Source organism: Cryphonectria parasitica (assembly GCF_011745365.1).
Source record: "Cryphonectria parasitica EP155 unplaced genomic scaffold M406scaffold_3, whole genome shotgun sequence".
In the NCBI taxonomy this organism is placed as follows: Eukaryota; Fungi; Ascomycota; class Sordariomycetes; order Diaporthales; family Cryphonectriaceae; genus Cryphonectria; species Cryphonectria parasitica.
Genome location: NW_024468911.1, coordinates 4050135 through 4075954, shown reverse-complemented (window position 1 = coordinate 4075954; position 25820 = coordinate 4050135). Strand labels below are relative to the sequence as shown.

Sequence of the window (25820 nt, the reverse complement as noted above, 5' to 3'; positions counted from 1 at the left end):
GTTGTGGACCCCCCCACCCCCCGTTTCCTTATTTTTTTTTTCTCATTTCCTGCCCCCTTGGTGGGATTGACTTCTGGGTCAAAGAGGTTCGACAACTACCGGTGTGGACGTACAGGCGCTTGTATATAGACAGTGTCAGTTGGTCACACGCATTATCACCCAGTCGCTGGTATTGGATCTACTCTGGCAGCCTTATCGAATGTCAGAATTAATTGAGTAGATGGAGGCATCTATCTTAATGAAGTCAATATACTCATAATATCTACCTCACTACAATTCACAGCATTAATCATCCATCACGATATCGAGGTAGACTATGCTCACAGTCCAGTCAGCTTGTTTCACACTGTTGGAAAGCGCAGTGAGTCGCAGGATGACTCTGCTGTGCCTTCGACCACGATGAGGCTCAGCAAGCTGGTATTGGCTAGTGAAGTTAATTATAGTACTATTCTAAGCCAGCAGTCAAGAGACAGCTTCTCAAAACCAACTCAAAAAAGTCATCCATCATCCTCGCTGTCATACAACTTCCGACCGGGAATGATCGCATCAATTTTAACTCTATGCTCTCATATATTAAGCCAAGTAATGAAATGTTTTCATTTTCTTCTTTCTTTCCATTCTTCAAGAGTTCTAATTCAAAGGAAAGAGAAAGAAACAATGAATGTCTCGAGGACGCTCGTCACCCTGGTCTCAAAGTTCAAGAATGCTCGTTGGGTCTCACTCATAAGCACTTTCCAACAACGTCCAACAGGGGGGCCACCACCTTCATCCTTAAGCCGTCCCCGTGTCCAATGATCATTCAAAATACTACAGTAGTAGCCTCTCTTTGATTGTCAACCTTGGCTAATGCTTGTCTCGCTTTGTCTATGATCCTAAGAGCGGGCGGGCACCGAAGTTTCTTGGCCCTTTTAGCTCGCGGCTAGAGATCCATCAAAAGTCTTCTCGTCGTATTAGTACAAAATGTACCGGGAATTTTGATGGATGGGTATAATGACTACTCTTATACGTTGTATGAGTGTCTGGGTTTTTTTTTGGGGGGGGGGGGGGGCATTGTCTGGGCTGACGCAATGACCGCTGCACTGCCAACTCAGCAGTTGGCAGGTATTTGGACTCACCCCCCCTAAAACCCGTGGCATGTAAGCCCCAACTCCGACGCCCCAGGTAACCCTGAAAAGATTCCAGCAGCAGGTTTAGGGCGGTGAGGTCGGGGTGTTCTGGAGCCCCCGGGGGGGGTGAAGCGTCTTACTGTATAGCGGGACCCTATTATAATTTCGCCCACCCCCCTCCTGAAACCCCTGCCCTTCCAGAGGCGTCTGGCCAACTGAAACAGCCGCCAAGGCTCGCCAGCATCCAAAGATTCGTACTGACCCACCGCCAGCAGGAATAGACTCGCCTTGGCGATGACCATTAGCTGAGCTGACCCCAAGGGGGAACAGAAAATAGGAGACGCGGCCACCGCGAGGCCATGGCACGACAACTGGTCAAGCTGGGCTTGGCTGTGGAACCAATATGATGGGGGAATTGGCAGGTGCCAGACGATGGCACTGGCACAAGTTTAGTTTTTTCCTTCCTCTTTCGTTGGTTTCTTCCTCTTCTATTGCTCCGGTCCCTCCCTTTTCTGGTCTTTAATTCTGCTTGCGTTGTTTATGAGACCTGAGATACTGTCTTGTTCCTAAGGACTAATCACACTCTCGTCGCTTTCTTTTCTCCCTTCTCTCCAACTGGATGAGTAGGTCTCATTTGCATTTCATTGTGACTGACGAAAGGCTCAAACCTTGAGTGACTCGCCTTGCGTCGTACATCACGAGTGTGTGTGTATATATATATATACATACACACATACATATATATATATACAGATATCTTCAATTTTTCACCCTAACGACAGTCTCTGCGCCCTGCTCCTCAACCACCCAAACAGACTCTATACGGCTCGTGTGTTCGGTTCACCTCGCTTCCTGGAGATCACCCACACGAGCGCGCATACGACCAGGGAGGAAAGGCATCACGCAATAACGCACGCGGCAAGCCTGAAGCACCGGAAAGAATGGCGACTACCGAGAAGGACAGCACGGCATCCTCCGCCGGTGGAGGGGCGGTGCTTCCCCAGCATGAGCAGGAGAGAGCGCCAGTAGTCCACCAGCATGACGACGGGATGGGCAACTCGACCATCACGCCGCACATCAAGGCCGCTGGCGAGAGCGGTCGGCGCGGCTTCTCGCCTGTGCAGTTCATTCAAGTCTGCGCCAGGTCATCGTGCAAGGCCTCTGCCGCCGTCAACATCCTCTGGCCCTTCGTTCCCGCCGCCATAGCCGTGCGCTATGCCACCGACAACCATCTGGTCATCTTCATCCTGGCTTACATCGCCATGGTGCCGTGTGCCAATCTCATCGGCTTCGCTGGGCAGGAGTTTGGCCGCAAGATGCCTCACGTCCTTGGCGTGCTCATCGAGACTACGTAGGAACCCCCCCCCCCCCCTTGTCCCACATCATGCTTTTCTCATCGAGTCGCCCGTCCGCCATGACTGATGCTGACACCCTGGAAAATAGCTTCGGTTCCGTCGTGGAGATCATCCTCTTCCTTGTGCTCTTGAAACAGAATGACTACCAAGAGAATGTTATCAAGGCTGCCATCCTCGGATCCATCCTCGCCAACATGCTGCTCTGCCTCGGCCTCTGCTTCTTCGTCTCGGGTATGCGCCGCGACGAGTCTCACTTCAACGAGGCCGTCAGCGAGGCCGGTACAGGCCTCCTGCTGACCGCCGGCTTCGGTCTTGCCGTGCCTACCGTCTTTGCGAATGCATTGTCGGGCACCATTGCGGACGAGGTCTTGTTCAACGAACGCGTCCTCTCCATCTCACGGGTGACGGCCATCGCGCTGATGGTCGCCTACTTCGTCTACGTGTGGTTTATGGGCCGGACGCACCACGGCATCTACGAGGCCATCTTCGAGTTCGACGAGGAGCGCGACCATGACCGCCACAAGGATGCCCTCAAGGACAAGCTCACACTCTCCGAGTGCATCATCGCTCTCATTGTGTCTATCGCTCTGGTCACTGTCATTGCCATCGCCTTGGTCCAGCAGATCCCTTATATCGTGGAGAACCACGGCGTTTCCGACTCCTTTATGGGTCTCATCCTCGTGCCCCTCGTTGAGAAGGCCGCCGAGCACCTCACCGCTGTCGACGAGGCCTGGGACAACCAGATGAACTTTGCGTTGTCGCACGTCCTGGGCGCGACCCTGCAGACCGCCCTTTTCAACGGCCCCCTGGTTGTTATCGCCGGCTGGGGCCTGGACAAGGAGATGGGCCTGGACTTTGACACCTTCAACATGACGGTGCTCATCCTCGCCATCCTCACCGTCGGCAACTTCCTGCGGGACCAGAAGAGCAACTACCTCGAGGGCGCACTCTGCGTGATTGTGTATATCATCGTCGCTGCTGCCGCCTTCTTTAATCCGACCCCTGGCGAGAGCACGAGCGAGTAGCGAGGGCGCAGCTACTAGGCAGGCGGTCCTCGTATAAGGTCTCGAGGTTTCCGTGGCAGTTTTGTTCCTCTTTTGTTTTTCGTATCATCCAGGCGTTCTGGGCGGTAGCATACATAGGGTTACAGCTCATATTGAAGGTGACAGCCCAAGTGGCTGAATGGCGCTCAAATTTGCATGGCATCGGAGTTGAGACAAACACTTAGTTATGGATCCGGAATTTAATAAATATGCGTCCTGGAAAATTGAAGGAGGACGATGGTTCGGTGCGTTTTTTTTCTTCTCTTTCTTTTTCATAACTCATTACACGTCTTGATTCCAGTCGTGTGAGACGTGTGTAGATGCTCAGATGTACCGGTGGTCTTGGGCGAGACATTTGACGATCAAGGAGACATGAGTTGATTGTGTATCCTGCCGTGTAGAGCCACACATCGGATCCGCTAGGGTTCGTGTGATCTTATCATCCGATGATGAACTCCTCGTAGTTCCTTTTTACCCGCTCAGCGCCGTCTCGCAGATCCCAGCCTTTGGCAGCGCAGGCTGACCTGTAGATCTGCTCCAGCATGCTGTCCATTTCGGTCCCAGCGGTGTGCAGATCGCTCTCTAGAAGTATGCGGTCGTCGGGACACGCCCGAACGACGTCGTCCGCGATGTGCTTCTTCCTGGCGTGCTCGTGTGCGCCGGTTGAGTAGTTGACCAGGTGGCTAAACGAGAAGAAAATCTTGGCCGGGATACTCCTGTCTTCGACATACTGCCTTAGAGTCTGAACGCCGCTGCTGAACGAGTGGAGACAGATACGCGGCGGAAATGGTTTTGGTTTCCTCCTCCGCACTCTCGGCCGCACAGCGTCTTCCTCCTCTTCGCCCGAGGAGGAAGACGAGAAGTCCTCGTTTACGCCCTCGGCAATTTTCTTGCGCTCTCGCCTCGACACGACCCTCTTCTCGTGGCCCTTCCAGGTCGACCGCAATGTCTCGTACAACGGCCCCGGCGCCTGTACGCCGTGCACGCTGACGGCCCTTCCCAGCTCGCCGGCCAGGTGGAGCTGCGCTTTGAAGATGAGGATCTGGTGGGCCATGCTGACCCGGTATGGCGACAAGCTCTGGCCGTTCCTTCGGCCGGGCGTCATGCCGTCGTCCCGCGCCGGGCCATGGCTTGGCAGGCGGAAGGCCTTGTCCAGTCCAATCTCGCCGACGAGGGCAAGAGGGTGCTGCTCCAGGTGTGTACGCATGCGTGAAAGCAGGGCTGAGAGCGGGTACGGGGTAGGGAGGTCGTTGATGAACCCCTCGTCGTCCTTGCTCTCAGGCGAGGGAACGAGCACGGCATTGTAGTGTCTCCATTTGACAGCTTCTGAATCATCTGGGGACGGGATATTGGACGCATCCTTATCGGCCGAGGATGAAGTGAGGTCGTCGTAGATCTGGTGGGAAAACCAGGGGTGCCAGCCAAAGGCAGGTATGACTCTTTCCAGCTGGGGAGAGCTCGAGGCGAGGGCCTCGGGGCTCCTGACGCCGTATTGTCCAGCGAGCTGAGCGACCAGTTCCTGGTCCTGGGAGCGGGTGGCCATGACGGTCAGGGTGCGAGCCTGCATAGTTTCTGCTATGCTGGAGATTGTGGCCATAGTGTCTGTGGGGTGGCAGTGGGCGTCGTATATGCCCAGATCCCATGGGAAGGGCTCCTCCACTGATGCCATGTTGATTGGTGTCAGAGTGGCTCCAGTACCTGATGTCGTTGCTAAGAAGCTTTTTGAGAAGGTGATGCGGTGCACTAAATGCTGTGTCAGCCCTAAATTGTCATATATTCTTCAATGGAAGGCACGGGTCGCGCAAGCGCGATTGAGTTGGAAGTCTGTCCGCATTTGCGGAAATCCGAGGGCCCAATTTGACGTCACGCCTGCCACGATCCAAGCAGAGTACCATGTCTCAAGACGCAGGAGCATCAATGGTGCCTTATTCACCGCTACAAGACAAGATGTATGCAGGACGTAATTTTTGCTCCTCGTAGATAGTCAGTGTGAGAAGAAACGCTACAAGTATGTCAGATGCTACGCAGGGCCTAAGACGGGCTGATAAATACCAGCACTTTCAATGCAAGAACTGTTGTCAGAGGTGACAGAGTGATGATGGCTTTTTGCTCTGCCCTTTTCTCCCTTTTTCTTTGTGATTTTTAATACTCTTCTCTTCTCCCCCTTCTTCTGCCCTCTCTTTCATCTCCTTGGTTTCTCTTCGCTCTATAGACCCCCAAGAATATATATAGATGGTTCTGCTAACACAACGTCATGCCTACACGAAGAGGTTGCAGTACTTGTGGCAAAAAAGGCAGCTAATTACGGCGGGGTCGGTGCTACAGCAAAGCCGCTACAGAAGCCAAAGGGTCAATGCATGGCTCTCCAAGAGCCCAAAATTGGCCAATAGTGTGAGCTCTAGTGGAACCCCTCAAGCTTTCACATGTCTGGCGCGCCTCTTGCCGTGTCCACCCGTCCCTTCCTTCCCCAGAAAATGCCCCCGATCTGAAGACCAAAGTGCTCGGATCATTCTTTCCTGGCTTTTCCATCAGCTCACGCCTCCTCCAGCGGGCTGGCCTTTCTCCTACACCTCCTCCTTTCCCTCAAACACCACATTGTCATATCTCATCGCATTAGACGATGACGCCAACCATTCTCTAGCCAGACACAACAGTCTGCGATTGTCTTCAAATCAGATCGCAGCTTACTGAGAGACGACCACTATGGTATCACCGCACGTGTGAGACACCATCTTTTTGACAGGCAAGCCACACGTGCGACAGCTTTCGACAACAATACGCCTCACCACCATGGCCCTCCTGAACCCAGTCTATGGGCTCATCGTGCCCTTCCTCTTCGTCGTCACCATCCCACTCGCCATCCTAGCAGGCATAACGACCACACTCGCCTTCTCCGTCCTCATGTTTCGTGTCGCCGTCGTCTACATCGATATAGCCGTGAATATGGTCCCACAATACGTCACAGGCCACCGTATATACCCCTTCCCAGCGAGGGGCTATGCTCCCTCTCTCATCACTGGGGCAGCCACAGCATCCGGCATCCCGCAGTCACACCAGCCACCTCCAATCGATACCCGCGTTGGCAGTGGGCAGACCACGCCGTCGCCCGTGAGCCGCGCATCCATGCGACACCACCGAAGGGCGCGGACGAGCACTACCAGCTTCGCATCGGCTGGTTCTCTCACCCCCATAGAGGACAAGGCGAACAGTGGGGCTAGGCGGGACTCCTTCGTGATGATCCCCTCCATCGGCATGGACCGGGACTTTGAGGGCGTGGGCGGGTGGCGGCTGGACGGGAAAGATGCCGATGATGATGACGCGTGGACCCAGCTCAACTCGCGGCTCGAGCTCCCTCACGACCCGCAGCGGCGACACCACCACCGTTCCCCCTCCGGCGGGGGCGCAACCACCCCAGGTGGCGCCGGAGACTACCTCGTCATGAAGAGCCCACGGGCAGCACGGTCCAAGGATGGATCACCCGAGAACGGCGGCGCCAGGAGGGACAGGGAGAGAAGGCAGCAGGGAAACGGGATGTCACCCAATAGCTCTCGGCAGAGAACCCCTACAAACGGGTTGGCGCCTGTACCTCCACCGCTGACCACGATGGACCGGGCAGACGAGTCGTATTTCCCGCCTCTGTCGCCAAAGATTGCTAGGAGAACAGCCTAGGGGTGACCATGCTCGGTCTAGGGCGATGAATTTTGTTGTATATGATGATGATAATGATGGTGGGGTACGGAAGCACCAAAGTAATGCCCAGAGAATTCAAGGGCGTTCGCACCGGCCCCCATGGTTTGGCAGGTCCTCCTCTCAATGGATATTCCCCAAGGCGTTTTGGCATTTCATGGCAGGGTGGGTCAGAAAACAAGGATTAATGAAATTTGGGTTTGTCCTGTCACAGTAAGCTGGAATACCACATTGAATTGATGAGTGTAATTCATGTACCGTGCCTTCAGTATCTATTTCCTGCATAACTTGGGGACCCCGATATGATGGTGAAAACTGAATCAAGAGACACGCAGGTAGCTAGCAAGATGGACCCATCACCATGAAACCTCTCACACTGCGACAAGGCCAGCGAGTCGGTGATGTGTAAATCGATGAGAAATCATTGACCTATCCAGAACGCCGGTGCCGTGCACGCACACAAAATAGAACAGTTCAAGGTATCATGGCCGCATTTCAAAACACCTCACGCCGTTCATCCCCTACAACCAAGCTCTTTCCTCTTCTCGATCCCACTGCCTTTCCAGCCCCTACTCGACTCCAGCAGCTCCAGCAGGCAACCCGACCCGCCCTACAGCGTCTGCCAAAAGTAGTTTGCATAAAAGAAGCGCGAGAACTTCTTGTCCAGATTCACAACATGGACGTCCCCCTTCCTATCGTTCCTGACCACGGCCCTCGAGAACTCGCCATCCTTCCCGTCCCTCTCGACCTCGATGCCCAGGCTGCGGTACACCTTCAGCCGCAGCAGCACCTCGTCCTCGAGCATGTCCCTGGCGCCTTCCGCGCTGCCGTCCCCGCCGTCGACGCCCTGCAGCTCGAGCTCCGTCAGCCGCGCGCCCAGGTCGGCGAGCTGGCCCGACAGCCGCTCCGTGTCCATCTCGAGGTCGGAGGCGGCCTTGGCGATGCGGAACTTTTGGGTGTCGAGGCGCGATATGGCGCCGGCGTGGTCGGAGCTGCGGTGTGCGGCGAGGAGCTCGGCGTGCTGGCCCTGCATGGCGGCGAGCTGGCGGGCGAGGCGCCGCAGCGAGGCCTCGGACTCGCGGATGCGGAGGTCGCGCGCTTGGTTGAGGGTTGAGAGGGACTCGCTGACGCGTGACACGGCTGCCTTGTCTGGGGCGATGTTGAAATTATCGATGGTATGGTGGATGAGCTGTTTGTTGAAGAGGGTTTTAGTTTCTTGTCAGTTTGCTTGCTGGGAGAGCGTTACGGAGGGGGTCAGGGTTGGTTTTTCAAGGGGTTTTGTGACGTACAGTCGCGGGGTCTTCTTCGAGTAACATGTTGACTGAGGGTATTGTGTGAATGAAAGATAGAGGGGTATTGTTTCTTTGGTTCTTTGGGATTTTTTGAGAATGTCCCGAGAGAGATCTTTGTGTGTGGTAATGTGTTTCACGACAGTCAAAGGTGTTGTGTGCTGTAATGAGCCGTATTGGAAGTTGAACGCTTGAGTGCAATTGGATTGGAAGAAAGAGAGAGATAGCCCCAAGTCGAAATTCGTTCTAGTGTTTTCTCCAGGGTCTGGCTTGTTTTGGCGGCTCTCATCTCCCAGGCAATGGAGGTCCTGTATCTTATCCTCACCCCTGCAGGTACAGCGTCATCGCCCCTCCACCCCTGTAAGGAGGCCCGAGCTTCTGCGGAACGGCCGCCACTTCAGTTGACTACAGCAAAGAATCACGTCGAACGGAGGCCTGACCACATGATACCTATTTAAACGTTCCTGACGAACTAGCCTGCTTTCCTAGAGCCCTCACAGCAATACGAGAGAATTCTTCATACCTGAGATCGTCTGTAAATAACACACAAGAGAGAAAGAAGCCTTTACAAAAAAGACATAATGGGCACCAACCTACCATGTGAGTTCTCTTCTTCCAGGTGAACATTTTCCGAGACTTGAGGAACGCCGCATCTCGCGCCCAACGATCACTAACGAGAAGCCCCCCAGATGCCGTCGACGCAGAGACGCCACTGAACCCCGCAGAACTTCAAGTTCTGCGCGCACAATATGAGAAGGAAGGGGAGATGGTCGGCGTGCAGACCAAGTTCAACTACGCATGGGTAAGCTCATCTATCCATCAAACCGCCTTTCGACATTCTCCTTGTCCAGGTCCTCCTCCTCCTCCTCCTCCTCCTCCTCCTCCTCCTCCTCCTCCTCCTCCTCCTCCTTCTTGCTCTCCTTCTCGTGACACCCACACCCTCGTCTATCAACACTCAACCCCCCAAATCTAACACTTAATTCTTCCCCCAGGGCCTCGTGAAATCCACCCGTCGCGACGACCAACACCTCGGCGTCGTCTTCCTCTCCGAGATCTTCCGCACCTCCCCCGAACGCCGTCGCGAGTGCCTCTACTACCTCGCGCTCGGCAACTTCAAGCTGGGCAACTACGCCGAGGCCCGGCGATATAACGACCTTCTGCTGGAGAAGGAGCCCGCCAACCTGCAGGCGTCGGACCTGAGAACGCTGATAGATGACAAGGTGGCCAGGGAGGGGCTGATGGGCGTCGCCATCGTCAGTGGTCTTGCTGTGGCGGCGGGCGTGATTGGGGGGGTGTTGATGAGGAATATGGGGCGCAAGCGATGATGGACTTTTTTTTGAATCAAGGGCAGGAATCAAGTCAGTGCAGAAAACTCGGGTTAGGAATGAGGGCACCATCATGCCTAGGGCACGTTTCCTGAGGGATGTCATGAACGCGTGGTTGGCGGGCAGGGTGTTATGAAGACACGTCACGGTCAAGTTTTCCCCTCAATAGTATTCAGCATTGTATATGAAGCGTCTTGCTTTTTTTTTTATCCTCTCGTTCGCATTTGCCTTGCTCATTTTCTGTCTTGCTCACGCGCTGACACACCAGGTCGACGAGTGTTGACGGTACGGGTGTTGATCGTGCTGTGGTGGTATTTCTTAGGTCCAGTTTCGAGGGGCAGGCGGGCTTGGATGGTGCGTACAAGAGTGAGAGGCGTGTGCCTGTGCGCCTGTGCGTGTGTACCAATGTCCAGCAATCAAGTGAGTCACTGCCAAGTGAAATCATTCACTACCCCAACCCAAGCAAGCAAGCCTACCTTATAATGCAGTGCACTTGTGTTGTTAGCAACCCCAGCCCCCAACAAATGCATAGTGCAGTGGTAAGAAACTTCAGATCTAAACATATAATCTACAAGTTGGGGGCTGGGGGCCCAGTTCGATTCCTGTCCCAAGCAGAAACAAGAACCCAAAAAAAAAAAAATTTACAGAAAGAGGGCAAGGCTAAATGCTACCGCCATAAAGAGCCATGGTGTCGGGGATCCAGAGCCTGGATGGAGTCTCTGATTCTCCAGGGTGTCCCTTCGGAAACAAATATAATCAACAGAAAAAAGAAAGCGCAACAAATTGTAGCCCCAAGAGACGTAGGCCAATTGCACGGGTGGCTGAACTCTTTTGCCTTTTTGCTCAACCATTTTACACAGACCTTTACGTTCATATCATGAGTACATTACGAATGCTGCTGCTCCCCTCTTATCCACTGCTCTCATCATCACCCTTCTTATCATCACCTCCTTTCTCCCCCTTCCCATGATCATAACTTCTCTCATAGTACATTTGAGTAACCCCACACACGCTACAAAAAGTTCAGTTTTATACATTATCACCAGCTGACAATGATTCAAAGTCTTGTTCTACCCTCACACTCACCTACTATCGTTCTTTACTTTCGCAGATCATGTTCCCAGCACGGTTCCGTAACCACCCCCCCCCCCTGGCCAAAAAAACCCCCCCCATTGAACAATCACAAATGAAATGCTGAATGTGTTGACACAATGAGCAGTGTGTCAAAGCCTGTCGTTAGCAAAGCAGAGGACGTGCTACTAGATAAACACAGCATAGTGATCAGCGCAATGGACATGGAACGTTGTCTGCTAGATCAAAGATGTACAGTAGTTACGCGTTACCAGAATTAAATTTGTTTTTAGAAAGGTGGTAAGAGTAGGATCATGAGCCCAGGCGAGAATAAGCAGGTAATTATTATTCTCGGTAATGGTGCCCATGAGGAGGAAATATTCTACAGCCAAATTAAACCAGAGACAGACTCTCCTTGTTAGCATTGTCACTACAAAAGATAAAGACTTTGAAAGTAGGAAAAGAAACCATCTCTGAACTTTTGTAGTCAAATATCACCAGATATTTGTCCAGAGAACTCCTCTTGCCCCTTGATGGCCTGCGCAATCTCCTCGCTGTCGTTCTTCAACATGAGCAGCTTCTATGAAATTGTGCTGATGTGCTTGTAATGCCAGGTGTAAGGATAGGTACCGAGGAAGCGTTATTAAATTCAAGCAATTATTCATTGGCTGAAACAGGAGCGAAGGCGGCACCACGATGACCACGGGTGTACGATAACCAGATTTGTCTAAGCCACACTTTCTCGCATCCTCTCAGCCCAGCGCCTCGTAATTCATTACCTATCCAAGATCGCTTGCACAAACATAGAGGAATCAAACTCCCCCCCTCCCCCCCAAAGAGAAGCGGATGATGTTCCGTACCCGTGTTACCTACTCCATAGCCAGTCCTCTGTTCTAACAAGTTCCTAGCCCGTAACCTCCCCCTGCCTAGATTTCCAATATGGCAAACGCCGATGCTTGTCGAGATCATCTTGAATACTAAAGAATGGGTGTCGGCACAAGCCGTGCAAAACAAGATACCAAAGGTAAAGATATTGGCGGCAAGAAGAAAAAAAAAAAACAAAAAAACCGGAGGTTGGTCTGTATGGCGTCTGCGGACCCCCCCTCCTCATCTCCCCCGGGTAGCCTTCTTGACGACCGATTTGAAGTACAAAAATTCAAACAATACTTCTCAGCTTCACTCCTTTTCCTTCCCTTGGATGCCCGACCTTCTCACCAGCGACCGTCCTCGGTCTGGTTCATCAGTTTCAGCCTGCGGCCCAGCAACAGCAGCGGCGTCGTCCTCGACAACCCCAAAGGCCATTGTCATCCTCTTGTTGCGGAGGTTCTGAGCGTCCTGTGCTCGTTTCCGAGCCTTGCCCTCTTTCCTCAGCCTCATCGCAGTGGCATGGTCGACCTTCCCAGTCTCCTCCCTGATGGTGTCCGCCGTCTTCACGGCTTCTCGGGCACCGCCAGATGCGTTGGCGCCGTCTTGAGGCTCACCCAGCGACACAGCAGAGTCAATGTTTCGCGCGTGCAGCGTCCCCAGTGCGGAGAGCCTGCTTTGGCCCCTGCAGGTTGCGGGGCCACGGTCGTACACGCCAAGATCGCTTGATGATCTGCGTAGTGTGCGGTGTTGACCGTCCTCAGCCTGCGAGCTTCGTCTCCCATCAACGGATGTGCTCATCACCGAGCCCTTGTCTGTATGACCCAACACGATAGGCCTTGCCGATTTTCTTCCAAACGTTCCCATATTTCCGTTGCTGTATTTGCGCCGCACTTGGCGAAGCGACGTGAAGGGTGGGTCGCGATGTGCGCTGGTCCGGTCATCCTCAATATCCGCTGTGTAAGCAGTATCGGTGTCCTGCTCACCAGATTCATCCTCCTCTTCAATGGGGCTGTCTGCCTTGCATCGATCGTACCTGACAGTGGGCGATGGACAGCTTCCATAATCCATCGGTTCCATCAGACCTGGAAGTACCGCGCCCGTGAATCCGAAACTTGAGTCGAACAGCAGGTCCTCCTCCCCCGCGGCTGAGGGTCGCCGCACTGTAGTATCAAAGTCTTCGTCATCTGAAGAGATGTAATCGTCGATATTGAACCCTGTTGCCTTAGTCGTCGCAGGAGACCACTCCTTTGTGCTAATCCCATGCTGGCCCTGGGATTCGGAGAGAAAACTATCCTCGCTTTTGCGCAAAGATTGCTGAGGCGTAGAGTCAACAGACGTTGCGTGCGTATGTCGCGACGTGGGGCGAATGCTACTTCCGGAATAAACATTGGAAGCGCTTGAGGTCGACATTGAGTTACATGGTGTTGATGATTCCCATTCGCGCACGTGGCTAGTGCCAAAGGGCACGCTGTGCTCGTCACCTCTAGTGAAGACCCTGAGAGCCGAGGGACGTTCCTTTGTTCTGGCGCGTGCGTACAAATCGTCGCTGCTGTTGGATCTTGAATGCAAATGAGAACCTGCGATTGTCAGTGAAAAACCTGGTACGAGATAACAAATCATGGCGGCCACCTTACATAAAGATCTCGTCTTCTGGCCGTCAGCTTGGTCACCCTCACGCACGAGGTGAAAATCAGCCATAGAGCTGCTTCGTAATCGAGGAACGCCCAGAGGGGTGAAATCAACAGACGGATAGCGACTTGTGATGGAGGAGGATAATGAGGACCTGAAAGTCTGGTGGCTGAACCTGCCAGGGACCGTACTCGATGAGATATGGCCGACGCTCTCACTCGATCTCCGCTGCTGGTTTGCGCCGCGTGGACCGAAGATATCGCCGAATTGCCGCTTTCTCCCAAGGGTGACTCTCTGTTCAGCCTCGTTCATCTCTGTATCATTCTGTCCAAGGACGTGGTTGTGAGCCGCCTGGGGCGATCTTGACACAGAGAAATTACTTCCTATGGATGCTTTGCGGTAACTTCGAGACCATCTGTCCCAGTCGGGACTTTTATGTCCAAAATCTCGAGTGTCGATGCCGTTGTGTGAGCCCAAACTCGGAGCAACAGACCGTGGCGTGGAGGGAAGCGAAGCGAGACCACTGGGAACGTAGGTGTTTAACGAATTTCTGTTTTCATTTCTCCTCGCTGGTAATCCGTCCTCACCGAGGTCACTCATGACAAAGACTGTTGATCGGTCAAAGTCGGCATGCTGGTGGGTTGCATAAGCCGAGCTTGCATGGTGACGATGGCTGGGCGAGCTGAAGGGCTTGGTGTGTCCTCTGGGGGCAAAGGATCCTGTCCAACTCGACGGCGAGCCAGCGGTCACAAGGTGATGGCGATCTGGAATAGAGGCCATCTGAAGATCACTCGCTGCGTGTTGGAGGATATTGCGGTCTGCCACATCTTCACCATAGTCTCTTGCCCCAGCGGCCCGCACACGGCTTCGAAAGTCCAGTGGCTTTATTTCACCCACAGCATCGAGCAGGTCTTTTGCACGTCTACTCGTAGAGCTTGAGAATGAGCTAGTTCGCCCATGTGTCCCTGAGCTAGCACCATCCCCGCCATCCTCGTCTACGACTGCGCTTTGATGCACTGCCAAGCTTGTGGCAAAGGTGTTGGGGTCTCGGAATGACAATGGTGGTTTGCGAGGTCCACGCTGTCGGCGTTTCGGAGTCGTTGGTCGGTGAGCCTGTCCACTGGTCTTGCTCGTAATGAGTCCTGCAGTCTGGAGACTTGTCACCAGCGACGGAGGAGCAGACGCTTCAGATTCGCCAGATCGGACCAGAGAATTCTTCGAGGTGACCGACTCTCGGCGAAGGTTGACCAGAATATCCTCCTGATCGCTTCCACGCCTAGGTCCAGATCCTAGAAGTATCCTGTGTAAGCAGACTCTCAATGAACCAGCAGGGGATGTAAGTCAACTTACTGTCAAATGATGAGACTGAATGCGATTGAGATAAATCTTCCCGGGAATGGGTCCTGCCAGGTCCCCGGGCCAAGAGAGTCAAGAGCCCCATTATTCACTAGAGAAGAGGCCATGTAGTGGTGACGACGGTAGAGATATGTGACCCAGTGGTAGGCCCTCGTGAGATTATTTGTACCTTGGCGAAGGTAGAAACGCCTTATTTGGGGACGCCAGGACGTCGTAAGAGTATGTGGAGTAGTATTCGAAATCAGAGAGACAGCATGGAGAACGAATGGAGGACACAATGCTAGGAATGCCAGCCAAGAGATGAAATATCCAGCAGAACCCTTTTCCGTTCAAATGGAAAGCGACTTGTTCAGCTGGCTCCGGACTTTGCGAGATCAGTGCTCGACGACGGTCGGCAGTGTGAGATACCTCTTGAACCAGAAATCGCCCTGCTGGGCCCGATGGACGCACGTGTCGACGGTCGAAAGTTGCCCGGTCTGTTCACGTCAAAACTGGTGCAGTCGACCAGGAACGTCGACCTTTGGGGTAGGAGGAAAGGATGCGAGGAGCAAAGCAAGAACTAATTCTGAAGAGACAAGCAAGAAAAGTCGCTTAAGAAATGGACCCCATCCCGTGTGACACAAACGGAGATCATTTGGGGCCGGAGAGGCAATATATGAGATGTGAGAAGGACCAGGGTATACCTCTCGACACTGGGACTAAGGTGTCAGTTTGCCCACCTGCCCCTGCAGAAGGGATTTTGTCTGACAATCTCTCCGAGATCTGGCTCGCAGACAGAGGCGTGCACAACACACACACACACACACACACACACAGAGAGAGAGAGAGGGGGGGGGGAGGGAGGGAGAGGTCGACCTGGGCGTTCTGACTTGTGATGCAGGTGCAGCGCCCCGAGGTTGGGACCTGTGTCATTCTAGTGTGGTGCCGGACGGGCCCAAGAGCAGCCATATCGACGAAGAGCTGAGCGCACACACCCTGCGCCCAACCGTGCCGTTACCGTCTCGTATGGTCGCCTTTCCGGTGCTGTATTTCTCCGACCCAGTGGTTGCATTTGCATACTACTAGGGACGAATAGGGGATGGCCGAGCCTGCAGCTTGCGGAGGAAGAAGGGATTCTTGGTGCGACCTGTACCATAGGAGTTGTTGATGAGGGAGGTCGCATATGCAGATTCAGAAACAGGGATCATGAGACCGGGGGCCTGACAAGGTTGTATTCGGACTGATGCTCTGTCTGGTGGGGGCCAGAGCTTTGTTCGTTCATTCTCTATAATACCAGAGGTACCAAGGTCTTCCCACAAGACATGGCCGTGAAAGGTAACGTTGGCGGAAGAAGAGACCCTGCGACCCAGAGACAGGCCGTTTCCCCCCTCTCCCCCCCTCGCCCTTAGGTGAATCAGGAACGTCTCTCTTGGAACGGCCTCGTCGAACCGTAGGACAAGCCGCACCCTGCATGTAACGAGTCGAGAAGGTGTACTTCAGACGCACCCTAATGTCGGTGATTCCCGTAGTAAATTTCCCTCCCAACTTCTTCAAGACCCCAGCCGGGTTCGCGGTGGACAGACAAAATTTTCTGGAGGGCGATGTTGAATACGGCACATTCGTTATGAGGCCGCATGGGCCGGCCCCCCCTCAATATGCACGATGGCTCACAGCGTCGCAGGGTTGCAACGTGAATGTGGATGGGTTATGCTGATCCTATCCATTGGCCACGGTCCCTCGTGACGATCTGAGGCCATCTTGTCTTGGCCTGATTGGGAAAGGGCCGGATGAACAACCGTCGCCGTTTGCGGCTTGGTGGCTGCATACCAAGGTAAAAAAAAAAAAAAAAAAAAAAAAAAAAACAGCCAGAGTCATTCCTCCTCCATATGCACGAAATCCCATACTAGAGTGGCACCTATAGTACCTGGGCGTGCAGATCGGATGGGGCAAATTGATTTCGTTACTCGGAAGGATCCGTTGTAGGAAGGCCTGGACCCCAGCCTAGGTTCAGAGGATGGCATCCCCCAAATCAAAAGAGAGAGAGCCTCTGCTTGAATTGGCCTTTCTGGCATACTAAATACCACGTCGTATTAGGGGTGGGGGCGGTTGTGCCTATCGAGGGCGAGGGAATCAGTTGCATGGCCGTATCAGTTCAGGTTTCTAGGTGTGTGTAGCATCGAACAATCCTGATGGGATGACGAAACGGAGGAAGTCGAGAAGCAAGAGGATTCCTGGGCACTCGAGGATAATCAGCGTCACCCAGCTAAGCTCGATAAACAGTAAACATAGTCAGCCAGAGGGGACATCTTTGCTGGTGGTAATGTGGGCTCCGTTTCGACGTTTGATTTTCCCCAGCTTGCCGCATCATGAACAAACATCGAGGGGTGGAAATGAATATGCATGAAAAGGAGACAAGCCTAAACGAGCTTGAGGCGAGCTGACGGAAGGTGAGCTCGTTAAGCTTCGGTACCTTTTAGGCACCTTCCCCTCAAGCCATTTTGGTATTTTTCCCCCTCCGCCTTTCCCTTTTGCAACACTGGTTGAGGTGCTTTCTTTTTTGCTTTGTTGATAGTAAATCAAGCATCATCTACATAGTACATGAGCATTTAGATCATACAGCTCTCGGAACGGTCCTCTCACAGCCTATCCCTCACCGAGATGAACACGAACATTCACCTACTATAGGTTATGAATTACAGGGGCCCCCTTCTCTAGAAAACCCACCCTTGAGTCACTACTATAGTAGGTCATCTGACCCCAGGGACGAGGCCAGTGAGAGCTTGGGAGGAGCCTGCCTTGAAGCGACAGGGATGTACGGGAACAGGGATCTGTGCCGAGCAATAGTGACAGATCGCTACCCACTCACTCACTCACTATTCGATTCGTCTCCATCTTTTCCCCTACTTTTACTTCTCAAAGGCTTTCTTGACATTGCCAATGCTTTGCCATACCAGATCAGATGCACGAGACGCGATCCGACACCCTGCAGATACGCTCTCAGACCATCCTGTGTTGGGGCAGGGTCAGGGAAGGCTGCCGCAAGCACCCGCAACTCCGAGGATGTCTTCCTTTCCCACCCTGATATAACATGTTCCCGTCTGCGGCTGTCCGGCCAGTTTCTCTTCCTGTTTTCTAGCTTTGAATCGACTGCCAGTTGGCAGAGTGTACGTATAGGCTTGCTACAGAAATCTGACGACGACAATGTGTGGTATCACGGAGGCGGCAGGCATACGCATACGTCAAAGAGGTGTCATCCGGCAAAGCAAAGTTGTTACACGAGCCTGGGTCGAAACCCTGCCAGCACATCTTGTCGGGAGCTGGGCCTGCAATCTCCCAGAGGCAAAAAGAAATGTTGGTTTTGTGGCGCTCTCCTCTCCCTGTGGCGCTTCCTAGGGGTTTTGCTTACTGTGGCGTCCTAGTTTCTGCGAAGCAAAAAGAGATTAATCGTATTCACAGAGCTAAGGGGGCAAGAGTATGGGAAGTAAATGTTTTCTTTTTTTTGTCAGCTGTCTCAGCTTTTTTATCGCCTCAGCGCCTAGACCACGTGAATCCCTGGTTGATTGCAGACAGGAAATTAGTCAAGTTGACGGGAAGAAAGTGCTGCAAGTCTAGAGCGCAAGACCAACAACAGGGTTGATTCCCTCAGCATGTACAAACATGTATCGAAGCTCACGTCACGGATATGCAGCTGTGCAGCCATCCCATCAGGAGATCAGCATAACACGTCATGCTTCTGCTGAGAAACCTGGAACATACGCGGCAAAAGGAAAAGCGACCCCGAACCGGCGGCTTCCCGCCCACTGATAGATTTTTTTCTTTTCTTTTCATTCTCTCTTTTTTGCTTCTTCTGCAATATACATGAGACAGTGGCCAACTTGTTACAGGTCCAAGACAAGGCTAGATTACTAGTACACTGGCGCCTGCTTCCCAGCTTAGGAACTGTAGAAAGAGATCCCGCGGCCACCACCTTTTTTCGTTCGAAACTTATCTTGAGCGAATCAACACATCACCCGTGCAAACTTATTTTCAGCCCTCCTCGTCCATCCTCAGAATCGCAGGCGCTTATGAGGTCCCACCCTCGAGAATATTGCGAATCGGCGATCTGAGGAGGACCGCATTCGTTTCCTACAGACAGTGAGTAGGTTTTGCCAGGCAAAGACTTTGGTTGTGGTTGTGGCTGTGTCTCGGGCTTCATTGCTGTTCTATAGTTTGCAACAACTTCGTTCGAGCAAAACAATGGCTTCCTGGAACACGACATTGTTTGTCGTTGCCTCTTTGATAACCATCGTCTCAAGGGATAATTATTCCGATACTCACTTCGACTTCTGGGGGAGAAATTGTCAACGTTTGTGTTGGAGTAATTCATTACAGATCCTAATAGTTAACAAGAATTATACAGATATTATCATCTTCTTTCTTCGTCTTCTACAAAGGGACATCTCTCTTTCAGGCTAGAGATAAAGATAGCGAATATCCAGGGAGACGAATAGTAGAAGCTATTGACTACAATCTTTCAGACTTCATAGGAGATTCTATCCGCTGAAGCAGTAACCCTGCTCCTCCATGACCTCTCAGTTGACGGAACAGCTCGCTTACGCAAGGTACACGAAGAATTCGTCATGTTCCCATAGAGCATCGCACCTTCCATTACAGGCGGTGAGGCTGAGGGACTGACTAGAGAAGATGCATTGCTTGACTCACAATCCTTTACTTCACCCGACTCAAGCAAGTTCTTCCTCCCTGAGCCACCGCGTCTCCGCCTCTATAAAAACCCAAGTCGAAAGGTTCCCCAGCAATTTTCATCCTTCCCAATCATCACAAACACCCTTCGACGGAGAAAGAAAACACAAAAGTCCATTCACACATCTCTATTCTTACTGAGAATCCTTGCCTACGCGCTCTGCCCTCACGGACAACAAGAACTCCACACCCCCCAAAACCAAACCAAACAAACGCTCTCATGCATCTCTGCGGAGCCCTCTACACAAGCAGGACCCCCAAGAAGGACCCTTCCATCAGTTCCGTGCCAACGAATCAAGGCGCAGACCGGCAGAAGAAGAAGACGCTTGCGCCGAGCCCGTCACGCCCAAGATGCGATACCCTGGCCAAGAGGACCCCGCCTTCCGATCTGTTGAAGGCGAGGTAGGGTAAAGCTTTGCTCCCTTGAGCTGGCTTGTGGCGGCGAGTAGGAGAGGATGGGTAGAGTTCTGGGTGACCAACTCCTTTGGGCCTCCTGAGTTTGGGAGTCCTTGAAGGCATCTTCTCTATATGGTTCTGGCGAATGATGATGAATGATGATGATGATAATGAGGGAATTGTGGTTGGACGCAGCGCAGTTCGCCTGAGACGATATAAAGGATGAGTTTGGGGTTGGCGGTTGATGGCGATCAAATGCGTGGCAGCTGAGCTGCTGATAGTACGTGACATGGGACACACTCGTGTGAAACAAGGAGGCTGCATTGATGGACAAGACAAATCCAGTTACTACTAAGAGATATCTCATTCAGCAATGCTACAGAACAGATGAATTCTCTTCGTAATCAGATCTCACTATGCAACGCTCGTGCGGCAATGCGCAAGGGTATCCTTATGCAGACGCATGAATGGAATGCAAAAATCAGAAAGAAAAAAAGAAAAACAACCGTGAAAGATGTGACCAATTTGAGTACGTTTCCGAAAATCTGGAGGAAATTCATACTACACATCACACCCTTCCCCTCCACTTGATCTCCAGCCACCGCAGCGGAAAATAAAACAACGCCGTGACCACAAAGGCCATCTCAAACCCGATATCGCCCGTCTTCATGGCGATGGGCCCCGTGTACCACACCTCAGCCATGCCGGGGACGATCAGCCCGAAGCTGATGATACTCGCAAGCAGCGCCGGCACACCTGTGGGCAGCAATCTGCCAACGTTCCAGTTGGCATGGTCGAACGAGCTGTAGTCGGCCCGGCGGAACACGATCAGCTCCTCAATGAGCACGGCGTCGAAGCAGCCGGCCCAGTAGCCGATCAGGGCGAGGAAGTTCTCCAGGCTCTCCTCCCAGGCCTCGGCGGCGCGGACGGAGCAGGGGATCATGACGGCGAAGGTGGCAACGATGAAGATGAAACGGTGGATGCGTGTAAAGAAAGGGAGAAACATTTGCAGGTTCAGGGCGACGCTGTACATGCTGATGGCGATGTTGCCGACGACGCTCAACGCGAGCAGAACCAGGATGAATTTGCCGAACCCACCAGCCGGCGTCAGCATCTCGTACATGACGCCGCCGATGCCGATACTCTCGTACGCGGCGTTCCAGGAGGGTACATTGGGGACAGCACCACCGATCGCCGCGCCCAGAATGAGGAGGGGCACGGACGGGACAAACATGCCCAGGTAGTAGCTCGCAAACACGGTCAGCTTGCTCATGGACCGCGGGTCGTGGTAGATGGAATAGTCAGAGACCGTTCCGCCAAAGGTGAGGAAGTAGCCCGCTACCAGGGCGCCGAAGGACATGACCTGGGAGGCTGTGGCCGGGGCCACAGCAGACTGGAGGTGCAGATTGTGGCCACCACAGCCTACAGCGATGATGATGGAGATGAGGTTGGGGATCCACGACCAGGTGTTGAAGATGTGCAGAGCTCGGTAGCCTAGGAGAGACGCTGCGAAGCTCACAATGCACACGACAACGATGCCGACACTGATGCTAACCTGATCGGGGTTCAGTGCTGCGATGCTCTGTCCCCCGACGATGGCTGCGATGACCGTGAACCCAGTGACCGTCGCTGCATTGAGAAGGAGGGGGATGATGGCGAGATATAGACCGAAAGAGTACCGTGCTTGAATCTGTTGCCGAAGACCTGTCTGTGTTCCTCCTACACCCATGAATGCGGGCGGAATGCAGGTGAGGATAGAGAAGAAGAGAATCACGAGGGAGGCATCTCGAAGGCTCATCCCGTAGGAGAGGGTGGCTAGCATGCCAGTTGGGAGGCTGCATCAAGTCAATATTGGTGCTTCAGCTAGTATAATACGTACATATACATATATACACACGTATGCATGTATGTATATATATGTACAGCGACCTGCCTTCATAGGGGCTATAAGGGGTGAGAGAGAAATTTAACTTACGGGAGGATACACAGGAGAGCCGTGAACATGACAGTAAAGAGATTCCAGTATCTCTTGTCGGTCCTCTTCTCTAAAGGCACCGGTTTGATGCCATTCTCCTCAAACCCAACATCGAGAATTCTCTGATACCATTTTGGATGTTTTTCCGGGTGTGATTCGTACACCTCTCCATCGTCCACCTTCAACATGGAGACGAGTCTGCCATGGCGAAAGTACTGGCCGTGTTGCTCAGTGTTGTGTTGCTTCTCGACATCCCTGGCGTTCCCCTGGTCGTCCTTTGCGGGGGAGTACATTCTCAAACCGAAGGAATAATGAGAAGAAGAAGAAGAAGAAGAAGAAGAAGAAGAAAAGAATGAAGAGAGCAAGCTAGTAAGCCCGTGAAAATGGAGGAGGAAAAGAAGGAAAAGGTGGGGGTTTTCGTGTGCCCAGCAGGGCGGGAAAGGTGCGAGTGAGGCCAATCACCCGAACCTCTTTATATTAACCCGACCCGGTTGATAAGCACAAGTTGTCAGATGAGATATATGCCGTGGTGAGATTTCTGCTCGTTAGTGGTGGAATCACGGGCCTCGTTCAACCACATCGACGTCTCTAGCCAATGATGCCTCCTGTCGTCAGATCTTAGGCAATGCGTTTGAAGCCAATCGAGGGACGGCGAGGAGCCCTTGGGATGTATGGATGACTCTGACCAGTCTCGAGAGAGATAGTCACCCAAGTAGTAGCGCCTTCTCTTCGATCAACCTGGTTGTGTGACTCGATCTCTGGCGGAGGCGTGGCGTTTCTCTAAAAGAGAGCTTGGTGGCGGCGGGTCTCACAATGCCGTCCCAGGTATGAGTGGATAGTAGGTAGAAAAGGAGAGAAGAAGGAAAAAAAACCTCAGCTTATTGTGACCATAAGAAGCTAATGCTGCAGCAAAAGCTGGGAGAGGAAGGTGTTTCCGCGGCAAGAAGTAGCTTGGGAGGGATGGGAAATAATAATGATAAACTATAGTCATGTAACCAGTACAGTTCTCGATCTCTCCAATCAAAGAGTTGTAGAGAAAGTATGCCGTGGGTGGTTCTGTCGAGTCAGAAAAATAGGAAGGGGTACAGAAAAAAAAAAAAAAAAAAAAAAAAAAAAAAAAAAAAAAAAAAGGTCTGGTAGTTCATTGACTATGTCGCCTGTCATGGTTGGTGGTGATGCCGATTCAGGCGCTCCCTCTGCTGAAGGGTCAGTTGAAATTTTGCCCCTTGGCGCTCCGACCGGCGCAATTGTTGGTGCTTGAAGGGATAAAGTTAGTTAGTCATCCACTGGTTTCCTTTGGTAATCACTGCCTACTAGGGGACAGGCTCTTCCCCCTCCCGCTTTAAAGTCCGTTGCTTCGCTAGAGTCATCTCTCTGGTGAGACCGTCCCCGAATAGCCTAACAAAAAGTACCGCTGGTAGCAAAGGAGGACTAACGTACTATTGCACCACCACACAAGCAATAATGTACAGACGGCTGGATCCGATAGCCTGGATCCCGAATTGAAAGGGGTCCAATGGGCTTACACGGATCTAGATGCTGGTTTGGCCTTGCACAACGTACAACGTCTCGCGGCAGGCAAGAGAGTATGCCTATACGTCGTAATCTACAGTAGTAGGTGTGCGAGAAATGGTATAGTGGGAAAACGTCACCCTGAGTCGCCCCGAGGGGGTAGGGTAGGGGTCTGACTCGATGCTGTACTGCCTGACTCAACCACCAACCAAAGGTGTGTCTATATGTATATAATACATTTCAGTATAACTGTGTGTGTGTCCACCATGTTGTTGCCCACACATTCTTGACTCGTCCATTCGTCTCGACCAATTATTTCACAATGAGTAGATAAATGAGGTCTGAAGGATCGTTGCTCACACCATGTGATAGAGATCTTCTATTTGACACAATTTTCTCCGATACATGGGGGTGAATTCAGAGTCGAGGTATCGATAGTTGCCAAGGCCGCTGAGCGAAACAAGTCCCCGCCGGGAAACCAATGTACCACCAGCCTTCGCTCTACCAGAGTTGCGTTTCCCATATCCTAAACGCCATTTTGTTTACGCTGACTGATTCCACAAACAGCAAAGGACGACCACCACCATAGCATCCATTGCTTGATAAATACCCTCGTAGAAAAAGAATTCGTGCCTCTAGTCTGGGGCCTCACCAACCTGCTCCTCAATATCCTCATACTCGTCACTTGATGACTTGGAAGCTGCTGCCGCCCTGCGCTGTTGCGAGTGACGTTCGTGGTTCTGCATTAGTATCTGGCCGCCTCCCTTTCTGCCGAAGAAGTCGTCGGTTCTGAGCCCACGTATCCGGCCGGGATCCACACCAACCATGGGCTGCCCCGATGCCCTCCGCTCACGGATGTACTCGCGCATCGGCACCATGGCTGCGTCTCTGCACGCTTCCTTGATATCACTGCCCGACATGCCAGCAGTGACCTGTGCAATATAGTTTAGGTCGAACTCTGGATCCCGCTTGGTGCCCTGGAGGACAAGTTGTAATATGCGACGTCTCTGGTCCTTGGACGGCAGTGGGACGGGAAACTTCTTGGGCATTCTCCGCAGGATAGCCTCATCGATATCGTGGATGCGATTTGTTGCGCCGAGAACACATATTCTTGACGGAACGCCGGCGGCATTGGACGATGTCAGCCCGTCCCATAGAGTCATGAACTCGGCCTTGACCATGCCGCTGGCCTCATGCTCGTTGCTTCGTCGCGTGCCGAGAACAGCGTCGATCTCGTCGATGAAGATGATGGCGGGCTCCAGCTTCCGCGCCAGGGAGAACACTGCCCTGACAAGCTTGTTCGAGTCGCCGTACCACTTCTCTGTCAGAGTCGATATGTGGAGGTTGATAAACGAAGCACCGCTCTCGTGCGCCACGGCCTTGGCAAGCATGGTCTTGCCACACCCTGGCGGTCCGTACAGCAGGACACCAGACGGGGCAGACAGCAGCGGCGCGGCATGCGAGTAGAGATGGGGCATCGTCAGCGGGTAGATGACCGACTCCTTGACCTCCTCGATGATGTCCTCCAGGCCGCCAATGTCGTCAAAGCTCACGGCTATGTCTTCAGGCGCGACAACCTCGAGGGCGACCATGCTCTCGTACTCATTGAGCTGTATGTCCTCGACGCGTGGGCCCCTTCGCGAGCTGCCCGTGTCCGTGCCATCCGCACCGTTCTCACCGTTGCGGCGTATCCTTGCGAGGTTTGCCTTGGCTCTTATCCTAGCCTGCTCATGTTTCTCCTTCTCTGGGTCGGCGAGATTGCCCAAGACGGAGGCAAGGAGATTCTTGACGAAGAAATAGGATACGACAGCCTAATCGGGTCGGACAGTTCGCAGTCAGCTAATGACTTCGATGACATAGAGACAGAAGGAGCATGCATGTATGCACATGTAGGGGGGGAAAAAGATCGTCGGATAGGGCCACACGGGGGGACTCACAACTCCTGCAGCTGTCACAATGTTCAGGACGGCATCGGACGTCCGCGCTTTGCGATCTACCATCGTAAGCCGCTCAAGCCGATCAAAGATCCCTTTCCACGTGGTCATGCCAGCTTTTGAGGTGCAAGGGACGGAAAGCTGGGAAGTTGTTCGGATCTCGAGTTCGAAATGTGGTTGGGGGTAAGTCACAGTTTCGCCCCAATCATTGGATTGGCTGCGACGGCGACTTGCTGCTGCTGGTGCTGGTGCCGAGGTGCTGCGGCGGCACTGACGCCACGCCACACCAATGCCAGACAGCGTGCGTGCACACATGCGCTTCCAGGCTGACTCAGCAATGGTGGATTGGTGGGGCAGCGCTCTAACACAGTACCAGTAGCTTGACAATACCCCTGCAGATTGTTTGTTTACTTGGCTTTCACAGCAACCCAATCTTCCCCCAACTCGCACCATTCGTTTATTCACCATCTGAAAGATAGCTACATCACGATCGCTACCACGCTTCCTGTAAATGCCCACCCAGCCGATTTGAAATCCCCTGCGCGCATTCACGACT

General features: G+C 52.9%; 8 protein-coding genes across 8 annotated transcripts; 3 read left to right on the top strand and 5 right to left on the bottom strand.

The window, feature by feature from the left end:
• Window positions 1-2155: 2155 nt before the first annotated feature.
• On the top strand, window positions 2156-3486 carry M406DRAFT_254480 (Ca2+/H+ antiporter; the record flags this gene model as incomplete). The annotated part of the gene is made up of 2 exons (XM_040916967.1): window positions 2156-2457; window positions 2550-3486. The coding sequence occupies 2 exons, from the start codon at window positions 2156-2158 to the stop codon at window positions 3484-3486; spliced, it is 1239 nt and encodes a 412-aa protein (XP_040778798.1).
• Window positions 3487-3943: 457 nt separating this feature from the next.
• M406DRAFT_289083 (Metallo-dependent hydrolase) lies at window positions 3944-5435 on the bottom strand (the record flags this gene model as incomplete). Its single annotated transcript, XM_040918834.1, has 1 exon — window positions 3944-5435. Exon 1 carries the CDS (start codon window positions 5171-5173, stop codon window positions 3944-3946), a length of 1230 nt encoding a protein of 409 aa, XP_040778797.1. The 5' UTR covers window positions 5174-5435.
• A 1288-nt stretch (window positions 5436-6723) lies between these two features.
• Window positions 6724-7317, top strand: M406DRAFT_355727 (uncharacterized protein). Its single transcript, XM_040923237.1, has one exon. It carries the CDS (start codon window positions 6739-6741, stop codon window positions 7171-7173), a length of 435 nt encoding a protein of 144 aa, XP_040778796.1. The 5' UTR covers window positions 6724-6738; the 3' UTR covers window positions 7174-7317.
• Window positions 7318-7801: 484 nt separating this feature from the next.
• On the bottom strand, window positions 7802-8663 carry M406DRAFT_345651 (putative kinetochore protein SPC24; the record flags this gene model as incomplete). The annotated part of the gene is made up of 2 exons (XM_040922112.1): window positions 8481-8663; window positions 7802-8380 (listed from the first exon to the last, which is right to left on the bottom strand). The coding sequence occupies exons 1-2, from the start codon at window positions 8505-8507 to the stop codon at window positions 7802-7804; spliced, it is 606 nt and encodes a 201-aa protein (XP_040778795.1). The 5' UTR covers window positions 8508-8663.
• Window positions 8664-9061: 398 nt separating this feature from the next.
• M406DRAFT_345650 (mitochondrial fission 1 protein) lies at window positions 9062-10013 on the top strand (the record flags this gene model as incomplete). The annotated part of the gene is made up of 3 exons (XM_040922111.1): window positions 9062-9080; window positions 9170-9282; window positions 9473-10013. 3 exons carry the CDS (start codon window positions 9062-9064, stop codon window positions 9803-9805), a joined length of 465 nt encoding a protein of 154 aa, XP_040778794.1. The 3' UTR covers window positions 9806-10013.
• Window positions 10014-11514: 1501 nt separating this feature from the next.
• M406DRAFT_350763 (uncharacterized protein) lies at window positions 11515-13684 on the bottom strand (the record flags this gene model as incomplete). The annotated part of the gene is made up of 2 exons (XM_040922574.1): window positions 11515-13320; window positions 13378-13684. 2 exons carry the CDS (start codon window positions 13682-13684, stop codon window positions 12053-12055), a joined length of 1575 nt encoding a protein of 524 aa, XP_040778793.1. The 3' UTR covers window positions 11515-12052.
• Window positions 13685-20219: 6535 nt separating this feature from the next.
• M406DRAFT_90406 (uncharacterized protein) lies at window positions 20220-22006 on the bottom strand (the record flags this gene model as incomplete). Its single annotated transcript, XM_040926176.1, has 3 exons — window positions 20220-21349; window positions 21512-21678; window positions 21819-22006. The coding sequence occupies 3 exons, from the start codon at window positions 22004-22006 to the stop codon at window positions 20412-20414; spliced, it is 1293 nt and encodes a 430-aa protein (XP_040778792.1). The 3' UTR covers window positions 20220-20411.
• Window positions 22007-23965: 1959 nt separating this feature from the next.
• Window positions 23966-25330, bottom strand: M406DRAFT_253831 (AAA-domain-containing protein; the record flags this gene model as incomplete). The annotated part of the gene is made up of 2 exons (XM_040916924.1): window positions 23966-25141; window positions 25268-25330. 2 exons carry the CDS (start codon window positions 25328-25330, stop codon window positions 23966-23968), a joined length of 1239 nt encoding a protein of 412 aa, XP_040778791.1.
• Between the last annotated feature and the right edge of the window lie 490 nt (window positions 25331-25820).